Source organism: Maniola jurtina, chromosome 21 (genome assembly GCF_905333055.1).
Source record: "Maniola jurtina chromosome 21, ilManJurt1.1, whole genome shotgun sequence".
Taxonomy (NCBI): domain Eukaryota; kingdom Metazoa; phylum Arthropoda; class Insecta; order Lepidoptera; family Nymphalidae; genus Maniola; species Maniola jurtina.
This window is the reverse complement of record NC_060049.1, coordinates 7,409,237-7,436,150: the sequence shown is the minus strand read 5'-3', so window position 1 is coordinate 7,436,150 and position 26,914 is coordinate 7,409,237. Positions and strand designations below refer to the sequence as shown.

The 26,914-nt window shown below is 38.6% G+C and overlaps 1 protein-coding gene across 4 annotated transcripts in view; it reads right to left on the bottom strand.

The window, feature by feature from the left end:
• Positions 1-6: 6 nt before the first annotated feature.
• The window catches only part of LOC123876385 (AF4/FMR2 family member lilli), a 343,642-nt gene continuing 316,734 nt past the window's right edge, over positions 7-26,914 (bottom strand). For all 4 annotated transcript variants that reach the window (XM_045922616.1, XM_045922615.1, XM_045922614.1 and 1 more), the window contains 12 exons: positions 23,942-23,984; positions 23,282-23,353; positions 20,335-20,593; positions 17,619-17,747; positions 14,472-14,708; positions 13,150-14,248; positions 12,444-12,592; positions 11,772-11,887; positions 11,132-11,386; positions 10,663-10,759; positions 9,926-10,235; positions 7-9,575 (listed from right to left, as the gene is read on the bottom strand). In XM_045922616.1, coding sequence (XP_045778572.1) covers positions 9,457-9,575; positions 9,926-10,235; positions 10,663-10,759; positions 11,132-11,386; positions 11,772-11,887; positions 12,444-12,592; positions 13,150-14,248; positions 14,472-14,708; positions 17,619-17,747; positions 20,335-20,593; positions 23,282-23,353; positions 23,942-23,984 — 2,885 coding nt within the window. In that variant the 3' untranslated portion in view covers positions 7-9,456. The remainder of the gene's footprint in view (positions 9,576-9,925; positions 10,236-10,662; positions 10,760-11,131; positions 11,387-11,771; positions 11,888-12,443; positions 12,593-13,149; positions 14,249-14,471; positions 14,709-17,618; positions 17,748-20,334; positions 20,594-23,281; positions 23,354-23,941; positions 23,985-26,914) is intronic.

Sequence of the window (26,914 nt, the reverse complement as noted above, 5' to 3'; positions counted from 1 at the left end):
AAAATGTACTATACATAAAAATTATTGTATTCTATCATCAATAACATAGGGTATAGTTACACAAAATAATAAAATTAGAGGAAAACAAAATTTATACATATCTCTTAACGTAAATATAAAAAAAGAAAACAAATTATACACGCTATCAACACAAGATGTTACTAAAGAGGAAGAAAACAAAAAAAAAAAAACAGTATTTTACAATTTCCTAGAACAATCGCCTAAAGGTATGAACACATTACAGTGTTGTTGTGTGTCGTGACGTGACAGAAGGCGATCGCAGTAAAACATTCTGTATGAAGACGCGTCTGTCGTGGCGGATGACGAACTTTACGCCCAAGGTGCGGCTCCAAATAGTCGATCGTCGCAGTTACAACACACCACAACACTATAATGTATTTGCACCTCAACGCTTCCCCAACCAGCGTTCAAACATATTCTTATGATTAAAATTTGTCGTTAAGAATTTGGCGTCAATTTTAGGATTCATTTTTGAGATTATAGCGTAATAGGTATTTTCCGAAGTGTTTCGAAAAACGACGCGTGCGAAATACATAGTGAGGTAACTTTACAATACAAAGGAACGCATAGGTCCGCGACTTAGGCTGCATTTTTAATCTATATGTATCTATTTTAAATTTAAATCATTTATTATTATGTGTATAATAGATATTTTTTCTAAGACATCTTCTCGTATTGCAGATTACAAAGGACACTTGATCGTATTAAAATCTAATACCAAAGCCATAAAATCAGCTTAAATAATAATTAATTAAGCAACAAATCGTTTTAATTATGTACCGTGACATTAAAACTAAGAACGTTAACAAAAAAAAAGAATAATATTCAAAGTACATTTTTGCGAGTTTCCGAACGAGATGCAACTAAAATTTTGACTAATTAAAAATAAATAATAATGCAAATTATACACAACATGTCAAAATAAAACAAAACGGGCGTACATTCACGGAGACTTGCCGTCTATATACAGACGTCATAGCTTTTAAAGGAGCAAAATGGCAGAAATATCTAATCTTAGTATTTCATATGCTCAGAAACACTACCAATATCATACGTAGATATCTTACGTACGCGACAACACGGCTGACGACACCTGATTGATACAAGCAATTTAGATCGTCGTGGTGTCGGGTGTTGTCTTGTTTCTGGTCAACTACCTTCTTAACGATACTCATAACATGCGTGAAGTGTTCCGTAACGTGTTTCTAGTACAAGTTGCAGGTACCCCGCGAATGTATCTCCAATTTTAAAGTTTAAGTAAACTTCGCTTCGTGCGCAGTACAATAAATTAAACAAATTCATAATAAATAACGAATTAAAAATTAAAATATTAAATAATTTGTGCGAATCGTAAGTACCGATATTGAATGGAACAGAAAATAAATGAATGCCGCATACCGTAAACGCATTTAGTTGCATTCAAAAGCAGCCATTAATATAAGTGCGCCTCTTTTACCGATAAAGACAGCTTTACAAGTTACAGAACGACATCATTTAAGCTTTACTCTAAGGACACTAGTTATTTAAGGCGGAAACATAATTTTAAAACGGAACCTGACTCGATGCGATCTTCGCTTCGCGTTCGGTGCTTGTAGTATGATTCTGGCCAACGATTTGATTTAAAAGGTCACGTTTTAAAACTTGGACTTTGTCGCAACTCGCATCTCAAAATTATTAATTAGTGCGTACCAAAATGACATCTTTCACTTTGATAAGAATCTCTAGAACCCTCTACTGTGTCCCTATCGGTTTAACAGATGACCCCAGCAAAAGAGGGACAACTCGCAATAAATATTTGAGTAGGGAAAAGTCTACGCCGGCTTGCGTGTTCACGACAGGTAACTAACTTACGGTAATTATTTACGGAATTGTTCAAAATCGCGCTCTCCCTTTACTCTAAAATATACTAAATCGAACGCTGCAAGCTCTCCTACCTCGAACGTTTGAAACATTCACATTAATAAGGATGGAGACATACTTTTAACACACCAAACGAATCAGTGTTCTAATATCAGATTCACACTAAATTACTCAAAGCGTTCTGAGCTTTTGATTACAAACGGGTTGCGTGTGTTAAGTATGTTTCCACCTTAAATCTTCCAAAAAACACAATTTTTTGTAATAAAAAAATTCAGGCGTCATAGCTGGACGCCCGCCAGAAGCGAAGCTTCTTCGCGTTTTTCGGTAAAAGTAATTTTAAACGTCCGTAAAAAAGCTTTGCTCCAAATAATTAATTAATAATTCCCGTGAAATACTCGCACTATCACGTCAGGCCTCACCTACACAATAATTTCTTATTTTATTTATTTATTATTATTTTCTTGTCCGCTTATCTATAAATATAGTTTACATTATAAATTAAAATATATTGAATGAAAACTACACATTTCTTATAACATACTATGTACAAGGCATCTCGCTTCTTATATAACAACATTTCAGGTTTGTGTTTTGTCCATTATTGTTTTGTGTTCGCGACCGAGCGCAAACTGTGTTGCCAGATGTCGTGACAACACTGCTTTTTTTTTTGTTGTTGAATAAAACAACAGTTAGAGTAAATGATAAGTAGTAAAAAAAATAACGTGATAATATCACTTTTGTGTTACTTATTTTAGAAAAAACATTTTTTTTAAAGAATATTAGCCATTTTTAATCATGACTAAGATTCCCCTTTCCCCTCTAACGAAGCGTTAAGCTTGTGCTAGGAGTGGGTACGACAATAGTGCAACGGGTGGGGTTTGAACATGATTCTTAACTGGAAATAAAATCAAGCCTAATATATATAAGTAGGTAATAATGCAAACAGTTTTTACGTTACAGATAAGTCATCTCTGTATTTATTTTGCAGTCTAACTATTAATTCAATAATAAATTATGACAAATTTTTGGTGATAACTTTAGACATAACTATAAACTTAAATTCATATTAACTGATACTTTGCTATGAGTCGTATTTATTCCTTTTTGTCATGTACTTTTATTATTTCAGCTCTGATTTCCTAACAGTGTTGTCACAACGCATGGCAAGACAAATTACAATCTTACTAAAAACGTCCATACAAAACCTATCTGGCACTAACATGTATATCATTACAAAATGTATAATATAATAATAATAATTGTATTTACAATCACAACATAAATTTGATAAACAACCTAGAAGAGAAAAATTATATGTATTTTGGTGTTAAGTATATGAATTTTTAATTTTCAAGTTGATGTTCACCTATTTTATAATTTGTAACACTTAGGTATAAAAGTAGGTCTTCAATTTTTACTAAATCCGTTCGAATTACTGTATCAAAAAACAAATATATATCTACTGCTGATATTTTTTGTCAATATCAAATACTGGAATGCCACTTAATATTTGAGGGCACATGAAATATTGACATTTTTTGACGTTTGCTGCACGATACATGTCAAATAATTGGGTTACTTTTTTACAAAATTGGGTACTCAAATTTTACAAAACGCTCCAGAATTACAGTTATTTGTTAAAAATTAATAATTGTAGCTACATTTCACTGATAATTTTGGTGACCTGTATATACTTGTAGTTCTGAACAAACATCTGTGTCGTAATGCGTCGTTCTATTTCATACGACTTCGGCAACTAATAGTAGTTCATGATATTCTTAAGGTGGTAGCACATTGGACTGACGCATCGTGTTTTGCGGCAGAGGGTGATCGGAATCATATATTTGATTGGATAATTTACGTGTACCTAGCGTCCAAATCTTCATATGTTCTGTCGTGGAGCTCTCCGATTGGTCGTCCGTCGCGTCAGAGTGCGTTACGACACTGCACGACAGTGTAATTCATTTAGACAGTGTAATTAATCGATTTATTATCTTCTCGAACTTTTAAATTCAAGGAGATCAGTTACTCAATGTTTACAAAACTAAAACTGATTACCACCACCAAAAAGTCAATTGATATGTATACAAGAAAAAATATTTCGACAAACATGCCGCTATTGCATTTTTTCTCGTAATTCATTTATTGATCCATCGAAAAGTGTTCAATTGATTAATACTTGTTCATGTTTTTTTACAATAACATCAAATTACCCCTAAATCGATCAGAAGAAATATAAACTAATCTATCCCAAACTACGCGTTTCGTTAAAGCGATAGATAACTGTACCTCTAGAATGAGTTTGTATTTTCGAAAACGAAACTCGATATCATACATACACATACAATTGCATACATTGACAACCAGAGCGTCGTCGTTAGCAAAAAAAGTGATATAAAAATCGGGCATGTCCGCCTTTGAACGAGTTTGTCAATTTTACTCGGAAGTTACAATATCGAGACTAGGAAAACCATCAAAGATTTCGAGACGCAAACTCTTACTAGGGGTACAGTTTATTGCGAAGAACTACATGATCCCTTTAGTGTTGAGATATTACTCGATTGGCCCGCGCGAGTGTGTCGTACGCATGTAGGTACAAACACAATGCTCCCGGTTTATCCCTTTAGAAAGATTTAAAACAAACAAAAACACTTAAGATATGATTATTCTATGACTTATCATATTGGAGAGAAACCCTAGGCCCTGATTCTCTATGACACTAAAATTGTAACTATTCACGAAATGAGACGTCAAAATTTGACACTTCATGTGAGAACTGTCAAGTTGGACACCTCTAGTTTGATGCCATAGTGAATAAGAATCTCGTTCGACTCTTGCGTTCGTCGCTTTGCGACTGGGTATTTACAATTTATACACAATTTTTTTGGTCAACATCTTGGGAAGTGAACGTAATGCGAAGGCAATTTCGCCATCATTTTTGGCAGTCGATACTGGGTTTATCCAACGGTATATTCGTAAGAGTTGTATTGCCTTTTCAAGATTTTTTTAAATAACACATAAATTTATACATACAATAACCAATATTTATTAAAAAAAACGCTTCGATCTTACAATGGCAACAATCAGAAAAAATTGCATTAAATATTTATTTAAATGATTTGTCAATTAAACTAAATCGATAATTTATGATATTGAATATTTATTATTGAAACTAGAATTGAAATTAATTGATAACAATTAAATATCTTGTATCCTGGTAAAAACTATAAATATAATGAAACTATAAATGAAACTATAAATATAATTACTAAATTAAATAAAAAATCATCAATCAGCTTTAGAGACATTAAATCAATCCATTATATGAATTTAACAATGTATTACAACAATATGTAGGTGTGTATGTAGGTATGTGACCATTTCCTTCACGGATGTAATAAATATATATTTTAGTTGAATACATGATGAATATTGAATTAACTATGATATTATGTGAACTGTACACTATTGTCTATTATTTGGGGATAAGTTTTGAAAGTCGATCATTTTGCAATCGTATTTATATTTTATTATCGCGTATAAAAATCTAGCATAAATTATTACTTGTATTATAAGGTAACCATCCATATTAAGTCCATTGATTATTTTCCATGTTTCTTGACATTAATTACAATTCCTATTTTTCTTGGTATTATTTCATATAGGTACTTAAAGTTTTAATCAAGTAATTGTAGACTTCACACCTTTTTGTATGACGTTATATATGGACAGCACCTATTGGCTGCTTTTACACTGTCACAATTGTCATATCGTTCTCATTTATTGCTTGGACTTAAGTTGCATCACAGTGTAAAAAGAGTCCAAATACTGTTATTTCCACTACTATTATTCGTATATAAACACACATGATATAAATATTACGAACGTAATAACTGCAATAATCAACTTCAAAAATATAATTATATTTCCAAGCATTAATTGTATTAGGTATAGTAAAATGTGTTATATATTACATCACATCCAACTTGAAACTTATTAAAACTAATACATGTAGTAAACTGTTTTCTTGAAACGTTGCGAGTGCCATCATACTGTTATTTATTTATCTTTATATATATTATAATAATATTTTAAATATATACTGTAAAGCGATATTGTTTGTCCTGTCCGGTTATACGACACATCCATCTTAAGTCTCAATTTATGGGTAACTTAAGTCTCATCATATTTAATTTATTGTTATTATCATACTCGTATGATATTGTTTCATGTTTTTAACCCCCTATCATAGGGTAGTAACAAAAGTAGGTTAAAAAGTAGGTTTTTATATCGAAAAGCTACTAAAAAGCTTATAAGCAAACGCAGCCACAGACATAATAGATTTATAATTATTTTGACTGATTCTATATTCAATTAGAAAACTTATAACGATTTCTTGTATCTTTGAACCAAAAGGATATATATCAAAAGAACACCAAAATATCACAAAAAAATGCTAAAAATCATACTTTTTTGATAAGCACATTATAAATATCAAATTCCGCAAAATGTTTTACAAAATATATTTCTAATATAATCTAAATTCAATAAAAAAACAGCTGTAAAATTTCAAGATCCTCTATTATTGCTTTTAATCAAAGTGAACTAGTGAAAAAATTGTTTGGTTATACTTAGCTGCTATTTGATTGTACAAAGCTTCAAGGCACCTTCGTCCTTCATACTATCAGAAATTTTCTGGTAGAAAAGAATACCTACCCGCCGGAATGTTCTTTACTCATAAATTTTGTAATTAAGATCGTAGACTGTCAGAATTTTGCCGGATTTTTCACACGTCTTTTTCTGACGTTTGCAAAGTGAGTGTGACAGAAAATTTTCGAACAGTTAATTGTACTAGAGATCGTAGACTGTCAGAATTTTGCCGTCTTTTTCTGACGTTTGCAAAGTGAGTGCGACAGAAAGTTTTCCGACAGTTTAAATTGAAAAGGTATCGCGGGGACTCTCATTTTAAATTTCTGATTTCGTATAACATTTAGCATTAGGGCATATTTAGTTTTATAAGTTTTAACGCATATTGTTTTTATTTTGTTAAAAATATTTCATGACCTGAGGTATTTCTATAAGTATGACCGAATTTTTATTAAATATGAAATTAGCATAACCACCGCGAGAAAAATATTGTGCCAAGGTAATGTAAAACATTAGATATTGGCCCAGAAAACAATGTTTTCTAATGACTTTCTCTTTATCGACTTTATCTATTGCGTGAAATATTTTTGAGTGGTCATGCCAGCAAGCATGACTTATCCTTTTACACAAATGAAAAATAGGTATTAAAGAAGAAACTGTTCCTATAAAAGTGGAATTAAAATTTTCTGTATACTTCTAAAATAGACCATTAAAATATTCAATAAAATATTATATTAAATTATTAAAGGAAAAAAATTACCTAGTTACTATTTAAACATTCACCAATCAAATAGGATATTATATTAATTAACTAGGTACATATTTTCGAAATAAACTTTTACCAACGAAATGATAGTGAAAATTCATGATTGTGTGTTTGCATAGAGGGATTAGTTTAAATGAAATATGCTTTAACGTTATCTTAGGCTAAATTAGTCCGATTTTAAAAACGATAAAATAGTAAAATCCTATGGTATATTTGCGAGTATATTCCGTGTCAGTTTCTTACAAGTTTGATGAGAATTAATATACGATTTTAAAAATATGTTAGTTGCTGAATAATATGTGGACTTGGTCCAATATCCTGAATTGGGTAAAATATCCTGAATTTCATATTATTATAATGATTTATAAAATATATGTAATTATCTTCAGCAACATGATATTTGATGACGAAATGTAATAGCACTTGCGTATCAATCTGTATAAAAATTAAGACGTTGAACTTTTTCTATCAGAAAGACCTAAAGCTGCGTATTAACTGCGTACGCGCACAAACTGTAACTGCTCCAATAACCAACGTGCGTATCGATTCGATTCGTTCCTTTCTATACATGCATACCGATTTAATCCGAGTTTCTTGTCGTACACCGATTCGATTATAATATTTTGTACATATTAAGAGCACATTGACTGGATTTGAATTTCTTGCCCGTAAGTACCGCACCGTCTCTATTAGGGAAGTTACATAATAATAATGTATGAAGTAGTTAACAGTTAGTGCGCAAACTTTGATAGTTATAACTTCAGGCCGAGATCTATACTTACTTTAAGTTTGCTCAGATTTAAGACAGTTAAAACGAGACAGATTTATGTAAGAGACATAATTCCGTCTCGTTTCAACTCTGTCTTAAATCTGAGCAAAGTCAAAGAACGTTTTATACATCTCAGATTTAGGTATGGTCTTATACTTCCGAGTTGATAAACACGCAGAAACAATCTCATTACAATTCATAGCACGCAGATCAACGCGTGTGCCAGCCGTCATTTCCGTTATCTAAAGGCCGACCCACACCTGCGTACGTTAACTTACATCCCAGGAAAGGACTACTTTTGATTTTGAAAATCAAAGAGCCCATCCGTTTAACTGGTTTATATGGTTACAGAGGTAGCTTACTCCCAGAAACTGACATAGACAACTTTTCATCCCGGAAAAGCAAGAGTTCCTACGGGATTTTTAAAAGAAGTCGCGGGTATCATCTAGTAAGAACATAATGTGGACGTGTTCACGAGTGGTTCGTTAGCCGTTTGCGCGAGTGTCGTACTAGTCGTGAGTTTGTGAGTTTTTAGGAGTACAGACATGGTAATTATATATGCGTTCGAGACCTGTTCGTACGAACAAACACGTCCATAGGTGCTCGATTTATGCGCGATGTGTGCATAGTTCGTACACGCAGGTGTAGCTCCACCTTATGTAAATTAACATCAATGTACTTCACACCTCTTCCAAACAGGTGCGAAATTACAAATAAATAAATGTATATTCCGTTTGGAATAACTGCTTGCTAATATCGGCGATAATAGTAATTAGATTCATTTTAATTTTATGACGAAAAATCTAGCCAGTAGCTCTGCCCTCTAACTTTGTTTGATACATTTAGAGATTCATGTTTAAGAATCGCGTCGTAAAATCCCAGTATAAGGGTAAGCCTGCACTGAGAAGTTTCACCGCGCGATTTTTCTTGCAGAATTTTTTACCGCGTGTATTTTTTTCGCGGCTTCATAGAATAACCGTATGTCACAGAATTCTACGTATAAAATCGCGCGGTGGAAATTCGCAGTGCGGGTTTGCCTTAAAACTGTCAAGTTGACAGCTTCGATCGCTTGTCAACGTGACAGATCTGTACTTAAGGAAGTGGGCTCCATATGCTCGCAAATGACAAAAATAAGGCTCGATATAATAACGCAGATTTTTTTCGGTAGAAAAAATAAGATGTAGCAAAAATTTGTACAAAGTTTCGCATGAATTCGGAAGAGGTCTAAAATACAAAAATTAAAATCACATTGTCTCCTGCCAGTAAATGAGTATAAAATCACTCAGGTCACCAGACCCCGTCACAATCAGTCACTTCCCGTGTCACTGTCCACACAAATACACAAAGTACGTATTATCTCACGCGCGCGGTAACGCGGTCATTACGCGCGCGGTCACTCGCGCGGCGCGTTCTTGAGCAGCGAGATGGCGTGCCGCACGTACTGCACGAGGTGGCGGAACGTTGAGAACAGCGTGAGGGGTCCGCACTTGCGATCCACTGCGATGAACAGGTCTGGAAGAGAAATGGGTTCGTGTTATTGGGATTGCAAAAGGTTATTATAGGAATGTTAGTTAATTAGTCGTTCGCCCCGAACATTATCCTATAAATTCAAGCAACCTGTTTTGTACCTCGTTCGGTCCAACACATATTCATTTCCAACTGTCAGTGTTAGTGTCATATTTTATCTACACAATGTTGTGAAGATTTGGAAAAAAGTGTTTGCGGGGATAAATCAGGTAGGCACTTACTTTCTCTCTCTTAAGGTCAAAGTATCCAACATAATGATTTTATTTATATGATGGTGTGTTTAGTGGTGTTAGTGGTGGTGATGGTGGTTATAGTGTTGGCGGTGGTGCACTCACCCTGGTTGGCGCGCAGGCGGCACAGGCAGTCGGCCTGCTCCCACAGGTCGTGCGCCACGTAGAGGAAGGTGTAGTACTTGGTGAGCTGCAGCAGCGCGTTGTGCGCGTGCGCGGGCACGGCGTGCGCCAAGCCGCAGTAGGGCGGCGCGGGCGCGGCGCCGGGCGCGTGCGGCAGCGAGCAGTAGCCCGACGAGCCGGAGCCCGAGCCCGAGCCCACCGAGCCCGCCGGCGACGGCGACGGCGACATCGGCGACGCCGAGCGCGCCGACACGCCCGCCGCGCCGCCCGCCACTGCCTCCGCGCAGGCCGGCTGCAACACCGATACCCGACCGTCAACAATCAAACAATCTCAACTTCGGACGACGCATTTATCTAAATAAAAATAGCGAGCAAACGAGCAGGCGGGTCATCTGATGTTAAGTAATTACCGCCACTCATGAACATTTGCAGTACAGGAACCGATAATGCGATGCCAGCTTTTTTAGATCCGCTCCTTGAATAATCCTGTGTCGAAATGTTGTGGGAATAATACGAAGAAGACCCGATCACATAGGAGAATATCCTTCGATAGAAATTTATGAATGATAGAGATCGATGGAGCAATCTTTTGGAGCTGACCCTGGCCTCAAAGGGTTGTAGCACTTAAAGATGAAGCGTTGTGCGAAAAATTAAAATTTCATCATTATTCATTCCAAAATAAAAATTAAATTTTCAAACTCTAAATGAATAGAACAAACCTTTTGCTGGTATTCCTGAACGATTTTGTTGTACTCTTTCACTTCCCGATTGTACATTTTGAACATCCGCAGATATAAGAGAGCTTGTACACGAAGGCTGTAATGAAAATTATTGTTACAAATTACAATAAACAACCAAATGTTACAAGACACTCAATTAACTTTATCATTCCATTTCACTATAACATTGTTACAATCACAACTGTTTTCATTGGTTCAATTTATGGTATTCGTGCTGCAACTGGGCATATTAGCCGATAGCGAGAGAGTTCGGAATCGCATCGGCATGATGACGGACGGCAATGATCGAGTGAATCGATTTGATGTACTCGATTGTGGACTCGTGGACCGCGGTAGACGTTGAAGGCGCGCTTGGTATCGAGCTCCAGCTCCAACACTCGGCCCGTTAGAACGGAACAAAGACCCGACTCCAGATATCGCGTCTAAGATTCTGAGGATGCATACTGACCTGAGGATATCCAGCTTGCTGAATGTGGAATGAGGCGACGCTCGGAACCGCTGCGGCATCGAGTGAATCGATTTGATGTACTCGATTGTCTCGCGGTAGATGGTGAAGGCGCGCTTGGTATCGAGCTCCAGCTCCAACACTCGGCCCGTTAGAACGAAACAAAGCACCGACTCCAGGTATAGCATGACGCGAGCTAGGGGTTCCTGTTCTCTTTCCGCTGCCGTCCTGAGGCGTTTGGCTTCTGTGAGGTAGTATCTGTGGATTGCGGAAGAAGTGCTTTGATTAGTCCAAAAGTAGATGCGAAAACAAGTGTGCAGACAATAATTACCTAAATCTGGTGAATATGATTAGATTTTGTACTGTGTACTACTTAAATACTTATGATGATAATGATGCGCGTGAATGTACAACACATATTTTGACTTGGTAACATCTGCTTTCAGCGCCACTGCGTCGTCAAGTTGAACAAGGACGGAAAATCGAACTAAGTGTAAAAATGCATAATTTGAGAAGCATGTAGATAGTTAAGCAAATTTTTCATAAAATTATGTCTAAAAAGGTATAATAACTACCGAAGATTCAGATAATGACGTCGATATTTACTAATGATATTGCCGAAAGTATGTAACGAGACACTTACTTGTGGTCTCGCTCCTCGTCAGAGAGAGCGTCGGCCGGCAGTCGCTCGAAGTACGAGTAGTAGATGGGCGTGCGCTCCCCGCGCCGCTCCAGCGCCGAGCCCCCGCCTTCCAGCGACTGCGGGGGAAACCATAGGGTCAGTTATACTCAATACACCATTAGAGACATCATTTAAAGTTTAATTGGCATATCAACGCACAGCTCGAACCGGTGCTGATTGAGAAACTCAAACTTTTCTTTAACAAGTGTAAATTAAAAATTTATAACACCCCCGCTAGAAAAGAGCTGATAACTTTCAAACGGCAGAACCGATTTTCTTGGATTATAGCTAAGAACACTCTCGATCAAGCCACTTTTCAAACAAAAAAAAAACTAAATTAAAATCGGTTCATTCGTTTAGGAGCTACGATGCCACAGACAGATACACAGATACACACGTCAAACTTATAACACCCCTCTTTTTGGGTCGGGGGTTAATTAAAATGGATGTGATTACAAGCCATTTATTTTTTCCATCAAGTTATTTGTTAACCGTTCCATCTAAGAACTTCCTCAGCTGCGTAAATAGTTAAAGTTAAACGTAAACCTATAGTAACTGTAGTAAATAGTTCCTGGCAAGCTAATGCTTCCATGCGGATCCGGGGTGGGTCGCTAATACAAAAATGGAACTTACATGGTCTGTGGGCGGCGTGGGCGGTGTGGGCGGTGGCGGCTTGGCCCTCCTGGCGGGACGCTGCAGCAGACGTAATGTGTCCGGCCGCAAGCGTGACAGCGGGATGCGCACCGTGCACGACGGCCGCCCGCGCGATACCCTCTCACCACCTGGATACAAATACATTTATTTGAAGATCTCCCTCTCTCTCTCTCTCTTCTTTTTTCTCTCTTCTCCCCCTCTCTCTCTCTGTCTCTCTCTGCTACCTCATTGCGGAGAATTCTCATCCTATTTAATTAATCATATATTGGTAGGTTTTTTCTTGGGATAAATAAATCTAAACTCCAAGAAAACCTCAACCCAATGGGAACCCACCGCCAAGTTGCAGGTTTTTGTGCATACGACTGAGATCTTTTAGTGGTAATAACCTTTGTGTATGCTTTTTGAAGTACAGAGGAAAGGAACCTCAAACTTAGTCAATCAATCACTACCCATATTATAAATGCGAAAGTAGATTTTTCGCTGTTACCTTTCCAGGCCTAAGTCCCTGAACCAATTTCCATAAGATTTGGTAGAATTTGCAGAAAACAAAAAGGATACTCTTTATCCATTCCATTATTCCATCTCTGTTTCCATAGAATTTTTAAAACCCATAATCCGCACAAACGAAGCCCCAGGTATTTAAAAATTTAACTAGTTAGTGAGAAGAAACAAAAAATAATCTTACCACTCGATAAAGTCTGTACGAATCCGACATCAGCCTCGGCCCGGATATACCGTTCTGTCGCGATCCTTTCCACCCTTTCCAACGGTAACTTATCCCCCGGCAACCGCTCTATTGATAACTTGTCACTCGCCAACCGCTCGTGTCCAATTTTCTCACTTGTTAAACGCTCGTGCCCGAGTTTGTCAGCCAATATCCGGTCGTGACCGACCTTGTCATTAGATAACCGATCGTGACCAATCTTGTCACTCAATAACCGGTCGTGACCGATTTTGTCGTTTGATAACCGATCGTGACCGATTTTGTCACTCAATAACCGATCGTGACCGATCTTGTCAGTCGATAACCGATCGTGACCGATTTTCTCGCTCGATAACCGCTCGTGCGACAGTTTCTCTATCGAAAGCCGGTCGTGCGAGAGTTTGTCACTCGACAACCGTTCGTGAGAAATCTTATCGCTCGACGAACGATCGTGTGATAGTTTATCGCTCGTCAGCCGATCGAGCTTCTCACTCGGTATCCGCTCGACCGAAAGTTTGTCGTTTTGTATTCGTTCCAGTAACAATTTATCTCCAGATAGCCGGTCGATGGATTTTCTTTCCGAAGACGAGAGCGACGACCGATCCGACGATCTGTCGGATGATAACCGGTCGTTCGACAATCGGTCTTGTAGCCGATCGGTGGACAGCCGGTCTGGCGGTAGTCTATCGCTGGACTGTCGGTCTGGGAATCGGTCCGTCCGGTCCGGTATCCGGTCGTTTGAGGTTCTTTCTGTAGGTCGTTCGGGTATTCTGTCTGCGGAGCGGCGATGGTCGGGCCTTTCGATGGATACTCTTTCCTGTATCCTCTCGTTAGCTATCCGCTCCGCCTCCCGTTTCCTCGTGAGCGTTTCCGGCTCCTGCGGAGGCGACACCCGGGCGATGGCCTCCTCGTTCCTCCTTTCGGCGGAACGGTCTCTGACGCGACGGTCATCATCGTCGACACCTGATTCAGGAGCTGTCGCTTCGATGATCGTCACCTGGCCTTTGCCCTTTCCTCCTTTCCCCTTGCCTCCTTTGCCGCCTTTGCCACCGCATTCGTCCTTATTCCTTTGTGTGAATACCTGGGAATAGAATAATTTAGTCGCTTTAGTATTGCTGAGAATTATTTACTAATCTTTAACATTTTAGGAGTTTTAAAAGGTTTCGTCGCTTAGTAGAGAGGAATCACAACATTACACATACATTAGCCATATGTGACCCCACATATCAGATCAGAGTCTAAAGAAAAATAATTATTAAGTTGTAAATTAGATTTAAAGAGAAACTAGAATTTTATGTATGTACCTTGCGGAAGATGTGTGTCTTGGTGCCTTGGAGAGGGTTGTGTTGTGGGGGCTCGGGCTCAGGCTCGCTGTCGGGCGCGGGTGATGGTGGCCTCGTTTTTGGGGGCCTCCCGCGCTTCTTCTTGGGGGGCCTCTCCTCTGGAGTGCGAACTTTAGGGGGCCTGCCACGCTTCACGCCCGTGCTTTGGGAGCTGTTCGGAACAGCTGCCGTCACGGAGGGCGAGGGTTGCGTCCGGACCTGTTTGATGATCACACCATTTTATTTAATTCAAGCGATCAAAGATACATACTGGAGAGATTCCGTTGATATTAGTTGAAAAATATTTATAAATACGGATAAACGGTGATAGTCTAGTGCAGCGGTTCCCAAAAGGTGTTCCGCGGAACCCTGAGGTTCCGTGAAAGACCCTCAGGGGTTCCGCGAAAATTCAAGATTTCCATATTGTAAATCGTTTCACTTGTGATACATACAGAGAATCTATCGAAGAAGATTTGTTTCTCTGTGCTCCTTTGGAGGCCAATACAACTGGAGAAGAAATTTTTAAAGTTATTGATGAATACATGAAAAAAAACAAAATTGATTGGAATAAATGTATTGATGTATGCAGCGATGGAGCTGCAGCCATGATTGGTAAAGTAAAAGGAACAGTGTCAAGAATTAAAACTGTTGCGCAAATTTGTACTAGCAGTCATTGTATTTTACATCGTCATGCTCTTGCCGTGAAAAGAGTGCCATCTGATTTAAAACAAGTCCTTGATCAAGCCGTACAAATCGTCAATTTTGTGAAAACACGTCCACTGCAGTCAAGGCTATTCAAAAAAACGTGTGAAGACATGAAAAGTCAGCATCAATCACTCCTTCTACACACGGAAGTGAGGTGGCTTTCCAGAGGAAGGGTTTTAAACAGATTATATGAATTGCGCGATGAACTGAAAGTTTTCTTACAGACCCTTCCTTCGCCTGCAAGTGCTAGCTATCTTGAACTGTTACGAGACGAGCGATGGTTGATGAGATTGGCTTATTTGGCTGACATATTTGATAAACTGAACACAGTGAGCAGCTCTTTGCAGGGAAGAATGATAACCATATTTACAGTGAGTGACAAAGTATCTTCATTGAAAGAGAAAATCGCCTTGTGGATTGAATGTCTTGGACAAAAAAGGTATGAGTGTTTTCCACTACTTGAGCAATTTCTCAAAAAATATAATCATCTTCAAATCGCTACAGACGTAGAGATAAGTATACGTGAACATTTGACAAACCTAAAAACATCTTTGGAGGAATATTTTCCAGAAGAAAAGCTTCGGTTACGGGAAATCGAATGGGTCCGAAATCCATTTAGGATTAGTACCAAACCTTTAACACTGACTGTATTGGAATATGAAAATTTAATTGATATTAAAAATTCATCCACACTCCAACAACTTTTCGAATCTGAAGCTATCATGAACCCGAGTCAATTTTGGATTGGCCTGAAAAACGAATACCCGGGCATTGCTGAAAAAGCTATCATAGCATTACTCCCATTTGTGACAACTTACAGATGCGAGGCTGGGTTTTCAGCGTACGCCTACACGAAAAATAAGTTTAGGAGTATGTTGAATGCTGCACCAGACCTCCGCATCCAATTGTCGGACATAAAACCTGACTTCGATGTAATTTTAAGGAAAACTATGAAGAGATTTCATTCATCACATTAAAATTTTTGTAATTACCTTTTCTTCTAACTAAGTAAATATTTTTATCTTAAAAAGTCTTTCTCTTAACATCAAACTTTGCGGACACCAATCCAAAAAGCCTCAGATGGTGTGATTTCACGAAAAAAAATGTTGCTGTTAAGGCGGAAATATACATACGTGGCGTGGCATGTCGTGGCGCGCCAGGATCATACGTTTTCATACATTTGACAGGACGTGACACGACAAGGCATACAAGTATGTCTTTAACCATATTAAATGTATGAAACCGATATGCTTCTGGCGCGCTACCACACGCCACGAGATGTAAGTGTATTTCCGTCTTTAGTTTACTTCTTACTAAAAGCTAGGGTTCCGCCGAAAAATGGTGAAACAAAAAGGGTTCCGAAGCCAAAAGAATTCGGGAACCGCTGGTCTAGTGGTTAGGACGTCAGCCTTCCTTTTGGAAGGTCGGAGGTTCGATCCCGGATACGCACCTCGAACTTTCCAAAGTTATGTAGGTATGTGCGTTTTCAGCAGTTAAATAACACTTGTTTTAATGATGAAAACATCGTGAGAAAACTGCACGCCTGAGTTCTCCATAATGTTCTCAAAGACGTGTGAAGTCTGCCAATCTGCACTGGGCCAGCGTGGTAGACTATGGCGTGGCTAACTTCTCAATGTGAGAGGAGACCCGTGCTTCTGAGCACGGGTCTCCTCTCACATTGAGAAGAGAAGAGAAGAGAAGTGATTCGGCGATGGGTTGATAATGATAAGTTGAAAACCACGTAGTGGACGATGTTTTGTTTAAAACAATTGTATCAAACGACATTGTATCCTGAGCATCACTACAAAGACAATCATGAAACTGCATTACGTAATAAATTCCTTTTTATCTGTAGCCGTAATAACTAATATGACACCGCGTATCATATATTTTTTGTTATAGTTGCTATTTTGCTATGAGATCACATTATAGCGAGAGCAAATAATATTTAACATAAATATATTCATTACTTTATTGCAAGAGTTATTTATTTTTTATTTATTTACAAAAAACCACCAGTGCCTCTATGCGTATATCTGCTTCGAGTTGTAGTTATATAATATGCTGCAAATGCAATTAAGTACATAGGTTTCAACATGGAGTTATTCAAGGGAGCGCGTCGGATCAACAAATTCCTGAAAGCCCTCAACGCATTGGCGGTTCGTTTGGTGCTGCAAATGTTCATGAGCGGCAGTAATCACTTCATCAGGTGACCCTTCTGCTCGTTGCTCCTTATTTTTTTTAAGTAATGCCGTCCACTCACCGGCGCCGTTCAAAAAGCCTTTCCGTCGCTAAAGGCCGCATATATGATAATATGCGTCCGTCGTCTCCTCGCACCAGGCGACGGTGACGGAGTCCGACAACTCGGATATTGTATATATAGTGTACTTCGTATGGTACAGTGAAGTAAAGCCGTCCACTCACCGGAGCCGACCTAGGGGCCTCTTCGTCGCTGGAGGCCGCGGACATGACGCGGTTGGCCTGCGACCGCCGTCTCCTCGCGCCCGGCGACGGCGAAGACGCTTCCGAGTCCGACAACTCAGATATAGGACTCTGTAACAAATACATGATGATTTTATACTTATAAGATTTTTTTATTCATCATTCTTGTTCAGTGCCTCTACCGGGACGGAGACAGCCTTGAAAAGATTGAGAACCTTGAGAAGAGTAATTACTGGCATAGTGGGCGGTAAGACACCTATGGAACGTAGTCCGATCGCAAGGTCCACGAAGTCCTACATTTCTCAAAGAACGAGGGAAATGGCGTGACATCTTTCACAAAAGAATCCTTGGTGGAAGGGGGGGCCCTCATTTAATAGGATACATGACGCACAGAGAGACCTCCGCCGCATTCTCCTGATAAGATTGTACTTTGTATTACATTCATAATAATTACTAAGATGAATTCCTAAATATCATCGTTACCATTCAGTCCATAGGTAGGTACTTACGTAAGATTAATTATAAGTGCGAAAGTGTGTCTGTAGTGCTTATCTTTCACAGCCCATCCGTATAACCGATTTTGTCGAAATTTGATGCAGAAATAGCTCGCATCCCGGGGAAGAACGCAGGCTATCCCGTAAAATTAAAGAGTTCCCAAGGGGTTTTGAAAAGACCTAAACCCACGCGAACAGAGTCGCGGGAATCATCTAGTGATCACATAGTTAATTAAGTATTAAATGTAAAAGGTCTCACACTCGACATAGCCGATATATTCCCATGTATAGCACCAACAACTTTCCACATGGTATCCTTGAGACTGTAATACTTGTACATTATCTTCATTTTATCACCCGGCGGTAGATCTCTTATTCTGTTCTCGAAATTAATCAAACAACTCCTAAGATTGCTCTTAAGGATAGCCAAGTCTATCCATTTCTGATGAACGGACTGGTCGCGATTGACTATGTCATGCATTCGTTTTACGACGAATTGGAAGAGATCGTCATCCATTTTGATCTAGATCTTCTTAGATTTATATATTTATACAACTTTACTTTGAATGTCACTTATACACACACTAAAAAAAGTTTTTGATTTCAAAAAGTACTTGAACTAATTCAATACTAATAGATATTATAGTGTTTCTACGGAAAAAGTCAATAATTCACCCGCGCTAAGCCAGGGAACGTCAATTAGTTTATAATCTGAATCACAAAAGATTAAAGGCACATAATTAATTAATTAAACTCATAAATTGTTATCCAGTCAAACGTCGAATAACAAATGAATGTCAGGGCACGGGCAGGGAGCCGCTTGTCGTCGTTTTGCGAATGCTGAATCAGGATCCCATGTAAGGAGAAGTGTTTATCTCGAGAAACCCAACACCTGAGAACTAGCCTCGCTGTCAAAGTAGCACTGTGCAAATTGCAAACGACACAAACTATTGTAATCCATACTTCCATATGCATACTAAAATTATAAATGCGAAAGTGTGTCTATCTGTCTGTCTGCTACGTTTTCACAGCCCAACAGTTAAACCGATTCTGACGAAATTTGGTACAGGGTCAGCTTATATATCCCGGAGGCATAGGCTACTTTTTACCAAATATCGTCAGTATCGGTTAAACTGTTGGGCCGTGAAAAGGTAGCAGACAGACAGACAAATTTTCGCATTTATAATATTAGTATGGATAGTAGGATTTTTCTTGGATATTTATTTAAAAAGTCGAGAAGTTGGACAATTTGCGCATCCGTTATTGCATGGAGGATACAAAATTGCAAGAAAGACTCATGTGGGTTTCTCTTTTGACAAAATGGCGATTCATATAGGAATGATTATTATGGCCAGTGAATCAAGCTTATAGGGTTTAATTTTCTTCGAGATATAAAACGTTCTGATGCGTATACCTGTATCAGCAAGAACTCCTATATAATCAAACAGTGAGCTCAAGTTTCTGTTGCGTATCCCACTTGGTATGTACAGGCTACAACATAGATATTATAGGTTACAACTATGTAGCCTATTTTTGAAAAATCCGCTTACAAAGTTCTAATATATCCATGTGGATTATGGTATGACTGGTTTCCATAAAGTCTTCTTCAAGCTTCCATTAAGAAGATACCTAAAGCAGTAAGTCTTATCAAAAAGAAGATTATACCTCCCGTGCAGTTCTGGATACCGGATTCGATTCCCGGCAATTCAAATACTAAACAATTTCTTAATAGTAGAATCCACACCCTTTGGGCGTGTTTCCTTTCTTACTCTCTCTCTCTCTCTCTCGTCTGGCTTTACAAAGATTAGCCAATGTCAAGTTTGTAGTTATTTACAAGTTAGGAAAACTATATAAGTATGAACTTCGTCTGTGCTGGCGTTCGCCGACACACGCGCGGCACCTCTTTAGAGCGCTTCCCAGTCAGTTCCACCACCAAAATACCAGTAAAACACAAAACCCGGCCACTTTTAACAAAAAAAAAACACTCCAAAAAGAAAGAGCACGCGCGCCAGCAAACGCCAACACAGACGAAGTCCTCTCCTTCCTTATAACTATTATAGAATTATTCAAGGGGAGAGTTAACAAACTTACAAGCTGGTCACACATTGGCGGTGCTGCAAATGTTCACTGGCAGTGGTGATCACTTAGAACTGATGACAAGTATTTCTTATTTTCTTGGTATTCATATACAGAATTCAACTTACCGGCTTTCCCTTGGCATCAGCAAGGACGTTGCTAAGGTCCGCATGGTCCGGCGGGTGCGCGGGCGGGGGTGCAAAGTTCCTCAGCCCCCACGAGCTCAGGCAGGGAGGGACTGCGGGCTGGGGGTTGGGCGGGGTGGGAGCCGAGGGGGGTGCCGGCCCCGAAGTGGACTCCGCTGATGATGATTCCGACTCCGAGTCTGATGGGGATGACTCGCTGCCCGAGCTTGGACTGCCACCGGAACCGATTGGTGAAAGGATGCTGTGGAAATAAATGTTCCAATTAAGGAATGGAAATTCATATTTGCTGACATACATGTGAAATAATTAAAAACAAGTGTAAATTAAAAACTTATAACACCCCCGACAAGTGAAGGTTACAGTAACTAGAAAAGAGCTGATAACTTTCAAACTGCTAAACCGATTTTCTTGGATTATAGCTAAGATCAAGCCACCTTTCAAACAAAAAACCTAAATTAAAATAGGTTAATTAGTTTAGGAGCTACGATGCCACAGACAGATACACACGTCAAACTTATAACACCCCTCTTTTTGGGTCGGGGGTAAAAAAGTTATCATCAACACATAGTCTCATACTATACTAGCTGATGCCCGCGACTTCGTCCGCGTGGATTTACATTTTTCAAAACCCGCGGGAACTCTTTGATTTTTTGGGATGAAAAGTAGCCTATGTGTTAATCCAGGGTATAATCTATCTCCATTCCAAATTTCATCCAAATCCGTTCAGCCGTTTTCGCGTGATTGAGTAACAAACATCCAAACGTCCACACTTTCACATATTTTATAATATTAGTAGGATATTAATTACTATTTAAATTTTGAGTTATACCTCATAATGAAAAGGTGCAGAACTCTAATAACAACAGATAACTTCTTTTTATTGATTTTATTATGTGCTGAAACTTTGTACGTGAACCCAATCACGCTTGGAATTGCACGGTTATATGGTAGTTTATAGGTAAAAGTTATGTTACAACTTGTTACCTCATATAGTTTTTTAGGAACTTGCCACAACTTCTGCGTTTTTATGGCGGAGTATTGGACTCCTAGATTAAAAAAGTTTCTTACATTATTGACTCGACTTTCGTTCCCATTTAGTTAAGCTACATTTATGTTCATGTAGTAAAAGGTTGTAGTGAATGTCCTTTTTTATTATTCATTCCGTTACAAGTTAACCCTTCACTGTGATCTCACCTGGTGGTAAGTGATAATGCAGTCTAAGGTGGAAGTGGTAAGGCATTTTTTATTAAACCCATAACCCTTATCGATTTCTACACCTTACCGTACGGGAACGCTAAATCGCTTGGGAGCATAGCTTTGTTAGTAGAGTGGTAACTATAAGGTGGTAACTAGCCACGGCCGTAGCCTCCCACCAAACCACTCCAGTGATAGTTTAGAAATGATAAATTCCCGAATTGCCCCTGCCGGAATCGAACCCGGGATCTGCCACTTATAAGACACAGCACACACCACTGCGCCTGGGAGGTCGTCAAATGTATGTATAAGTCGACTGTATAAGTTAAGCTAAGGTTTCGTACATAAGGGAAAGGTAACGATAAATATAATTACGAGACCCTCAATTCAGACTTTGCAATAAGTTACAGGGTCTATAATAGTCAATTAGTACAATTTGAGGAACGATCTTTTGTAAGTTGATTTAGTTTTGGATAAATCGTGTATAAATGTATCCAGAAGTAGCTTATGCCCGCGACTTTGTCCGCGTGGATTACGTACACAAATTTCAAACGCCTATTTTACTACATTACGCCTATTTTACTACTATTCTACGTCATATAATAGCTATGTGCAATCTGCATGCCAAATTTTATCCCGATCCGTACAATAGCTCTGGCTGTGCATTGGCAGATCAATCAATTAGTCAGTCACCCTTTTATTAACCCCCGACCCAAAAAGAGGGGTGTTATAAGTTTGACGTGTGTATCTGTGTATCTGTGTGTCTGTGTATCTGTGTATCTGTGTATCTGTGTATCTGTGTATCTGTGTATCTGTGTATCTGTCTGTGGCATCGTAGCGCCTAAACGAATGAACCGATTTTAATTTCTTTTTTTTGTTTGAAAGGTGGCTTGATCGAGAGTGTTCTTAGCTATAATCCAAAAAAATTGGTTCAGTCGTTTAAAAGTTATCAGCTATTTTCTAGTTTTCTTATAGAAAAGAAGGTTAGATAACCCTTAGGTTCATAATATTCAAGTGTCAATTGACAAATGTCAAGCTGTCAAGATGGACGTTGCCTAGATATACATAATTATTTATTTGAAAATGATTTGTCGGGGGTGTTGAAAATTTTTAATTTACACTTGTATATTTAGAAGATTCCAGAACCACGCACTTTTATCGCCGTCAATTCACTTGCAGGCAGAGCGGTACAGCGTATTTCTCAAGCGTGCAATAATTCGGAGTAGTGAATGACGTAACACGAAAGGTCAATGTCGATTGCATTACAGCAGGTGTACGTCATACGTGATACTTAGGTAGGTAGTGATGAGTGTTTCAAGTATGGATTTTCAAATGAATAAATAATAATTGTAGTAAGTATCAAAAATGTTAATTTAAAAAAAAAAATAGGTATTAAGTTTAATTAGTTTAGTTTTTACATCTAACGGCATTCCGAGCACTAGACGCGATTTTGAAGTTGTTACCCATACCAAAATCGCCTAACTCTTCTAAACAAGTTTTCACTTTGGTAATTGATAGCATGGTATTAGTGTATTGTGTGTGTCCTCCTGCCCGCTGGACCGATGACCTGAAGAAGGTGGCGGGGAGCGGGTGGATGAGGAAGGCAGCGGACTGTGTTTGGTTGCGCGCTCTTGAAAGCCTATGTCCAGCAGTGGACGCAGACAGGCTGATGGATTGGATTGGATTAGTGGATTTTAGTAGTGGATTACCTATGGTAATTGAAATGGAAACTTACGGTTCTAGCCTTGTGGTGGTGGCAGCAACCTCGTCGTCGCTTTCCGACAGCCTGAGATTGTTCACCACGTCCCTGCAATCACATCAAATCCATATTTATACTAATATCCATACTTCCGTACTTATTACTAATTTACTAATATTATAAATGTGAAAGTATAGTATGTCTGCTAGCTTTTAGCGGCCCAACAGTTTAACCGATTTGATAAAAGGTACAGAGTTAGCTTACATCCCGGGGAAGGACATAGGCTACTTTTTACTCCGGAAAATCAAGGAGTTCCCACGGGATCCTCAAAGGCCCATCCATTTAACCGATTTATATGAAATTTGGTAAAAAGTTAGTTTGCATCTCGGACATTGACATACTCGTAGGCAACTTTTTATCCCGAACAATCATAAAGTTTCCACGGGATTTGTAAAAACCTATATCCACGCGGACAAAGTCGCGGGCATCAACTTGTACATCTACCTATTAAAAGCCTTTAAATACTTTAGGGTCAGTTGTACCTATATAAAGTAATTAAAATACACAAAACAAAGCAGTTTTGCCCTTTAACCAACCAATAAACTTGATCTTATGAAAATTGAGTAACCAATTAGAATCAAGTTATGTTTAAGTACTTGATTAGTATCCAAAAATTTAAAAAAAAAATCAACTTACGGCGAGACTGAACTCCTTGAGTTTGATATCCGGTTGTCTAAACCTGAAAAAGAAAAAACTAAATTAATAATATGTACAATACCACAGAATTCTACGAAACAGAATGTAATAGAAATGGTAACTGCTATCTTTAATACAGATTGTATCCATGTCATTTAATTTTTAGCAACTCACTCCCTTATACATCTACATAATCCGAAAGCACATAATATAGGTATTATATCTCTATTATCTAGCATCCAAAGCAACTAGGTAAAACTAAAACGCGATACAAATAAGTTTTTTTTAACGCACACTGATGTTTTACGAGACATCTGCCCGACGATAGGCTCACGTTCTTTAACCACTTCTATACTTATCCAAACTGTGTACAGTTCTGTAATACATTATTGGACGGCCATAACTCATAAACATTTAAGCGCCGGCCACACAGGCCGTGTATGCGTCGCGTAAGCGTAGACGTAGCGCGTGCCATTGCGTTGTAATGTATGGAACTGTATGAGACATGGCATACCGCTTGCGTGGCGTGAACGCTGGCGTAGACGTAATGCATGCAGTTATGTCTACGGATTCATGTCCCGTGTACGTGCTTGATGTGAATTATTGGCTTTTAAGCTTGAAACTCTGTTTAAAGAGCGGATTGAACTCAAAGGTTTGCCATCATGTTTTACTGTCGTAACTCTCCTAGAAAAGGCTTGTCTTGCTTGGAAATGGAACCTATGGAGTAAATGGGAATATACGTCACCGCTACAGTTACTTCATACTTCATAAGTAACGTTTTCTTTTATGTACTTTTACCAAGTATAATCACCTACTTAAGTACAAAACCCCACAAGTTGTTATAAAACTCAAAATGCCCCTAGTGAAGACTCAACATAGTGACCCTGGGTCAACAAACATACATTCTAACTACTAGACCAACACGGCACATATTATCATACATTAGCTTTAAAATCTCTTAAGCGGTAAAATACCTTGGTCACACTCGAAGACTGTTTTCAAATAACATCATGTACCTTGCGTACATAATAAGATTACAAGCGATCTTAGCTGTTATTGCGATGGTCTTAAGGGGTGAATTCGCTTGTGTAACAGCTTGTAGTGTGGTATGAGAAAGGGCCGAGTGTTTGTTTAGGCGCTGAGCGGTAATGTAAACAGTCATTGTGCAGGTTCGACTCCCGGCCGATACCCTTTCGACTTTCAAACACGGGCCAGGAATGGTAGCGCGTGTTAAGAACGTAAAGGTTCCGTTTTTCCTTTTGAGGTACGGAACCCTAAAAATCGAATTAAGTATGTAATTTCCCCTCAGCCGAATATCGGCTATCGGCAGCGGATAATTTAAACGAAGTCTACATGCTACAGGCATAACGCATAACTGAATAGGCTCCTGCGGTACCTAGTGGAGCGGAAGGAGTGTGATGAGTGTGATGCGGAAGGAGTGTGATGAGTGTGATGCGGAAGGAGTGTGATGAGTGTGATGCGGAAGGAGTGTGATGACGTGACGCGAGAGCTCAGTGATTCAACTTGTGATACCTGTCACCCCTCCCGCACCGCTCCACTACTGAGCATACTCAGTTATGCGCTATATCTATTGTAGCATATCCAGGTCCTAGGTCTTATATAAACACTAGGTGCGTTGTTTGGACCTAGCCATAGACGCAGAGAAGTATAATGCACAAGTGCACATTTATTTCTTCAGTGTCATAATCCTATGGGACGATATTCCGGACATCCCCCAATTATGGAAACATAAAATAAACATAGCAGAAGATCGCGATTCAAAAATCATGAGGAAAAAATTCAATTGGGAGTTGGGACAGTTTGAGATCTTCTCATGATTTTTCTTTCGAGTCGTTTACCTACTTAATTTTCACTTTAATGAATTTCTCTTGAAATTCGAGGCTCAAAGGGCAATCTCTCAGGTCCTCTTTTGATTGAAGATGTTCATTGAGCTATTAATTTCGTTTTGGGAGTGGAAGTACGAATGGTTGTAAAAAATTAAGTGCCGGTTTTTCTCAGCTGGATCTGCTTTCCGAAGCGGTGGTAGTCTTGACGGGTCTTAAGAACCAGAAGTTGGCTATATTAAATGATTTTGAGTTTTGAAATACCAAGTAGGTTTTTTTAAATAAAAATAGCAAGGAAACGAGCAGGCGAGTCACCTGATGTTAAGTGATTACCGCCGCCCATGAACATTTGCAGCACCAGAGGAACCGCCTTTGCGAAGAATTTGCGAGGTAGGTATTGTATTTACCTCCTAGCACAACCTAACAGACTTAAAAAAATATTTTGTACATAAAGAAGAAAGCCTATAAAAATGTTAATTCTGAAACTATTCAGGTGGAATATTTCAGATCATATGATTATTCTTTCGTGTGAAAAGGTATCTTGTATAGGTAATAAATACTTCACACAAAGTCCCAAAAAAAACCAATTTACTTAAGGTTCATAGTTCATCACACCCCTATACCTACATATAAATATTAAAAGCCTTAAAGTACAAGCAAACACCTTTCATTTAGAACGAAACTATTATCTAGATTTATGCTTTAGACTACTTTAGAGCAAGAAAAGACTATAAACTTATTTCAAGCTATTTGTGTTTGTGTCGCAACGTAACCATAGAGATTAGAGAGATACCATTAATAACATTATTAACCATGAAATAAAGGTCATTGACCATGGTTCTCGGAAAAGCCTGTGTTCAGCAATGGGCGTAGGCAATTAGGGTGATAATAACGATGCTGACGATTATTAACCATGACCAGACGCTAATAATACAGGCTAAAATTCTAGTCTGCAGTTCTGGGCCTACAAACTACATAAGTAATAAATATTTGGTCGTTTTCTTTTAAGTTGAAAACTTTAACACAGCAATGGAATCTGACTTACCTAATTATCACCTAACTTATTCGAACCCATTGTATTATCATGTGTGTTTGAATCTCTGATGACATTACAAAGATAATGTGGTAC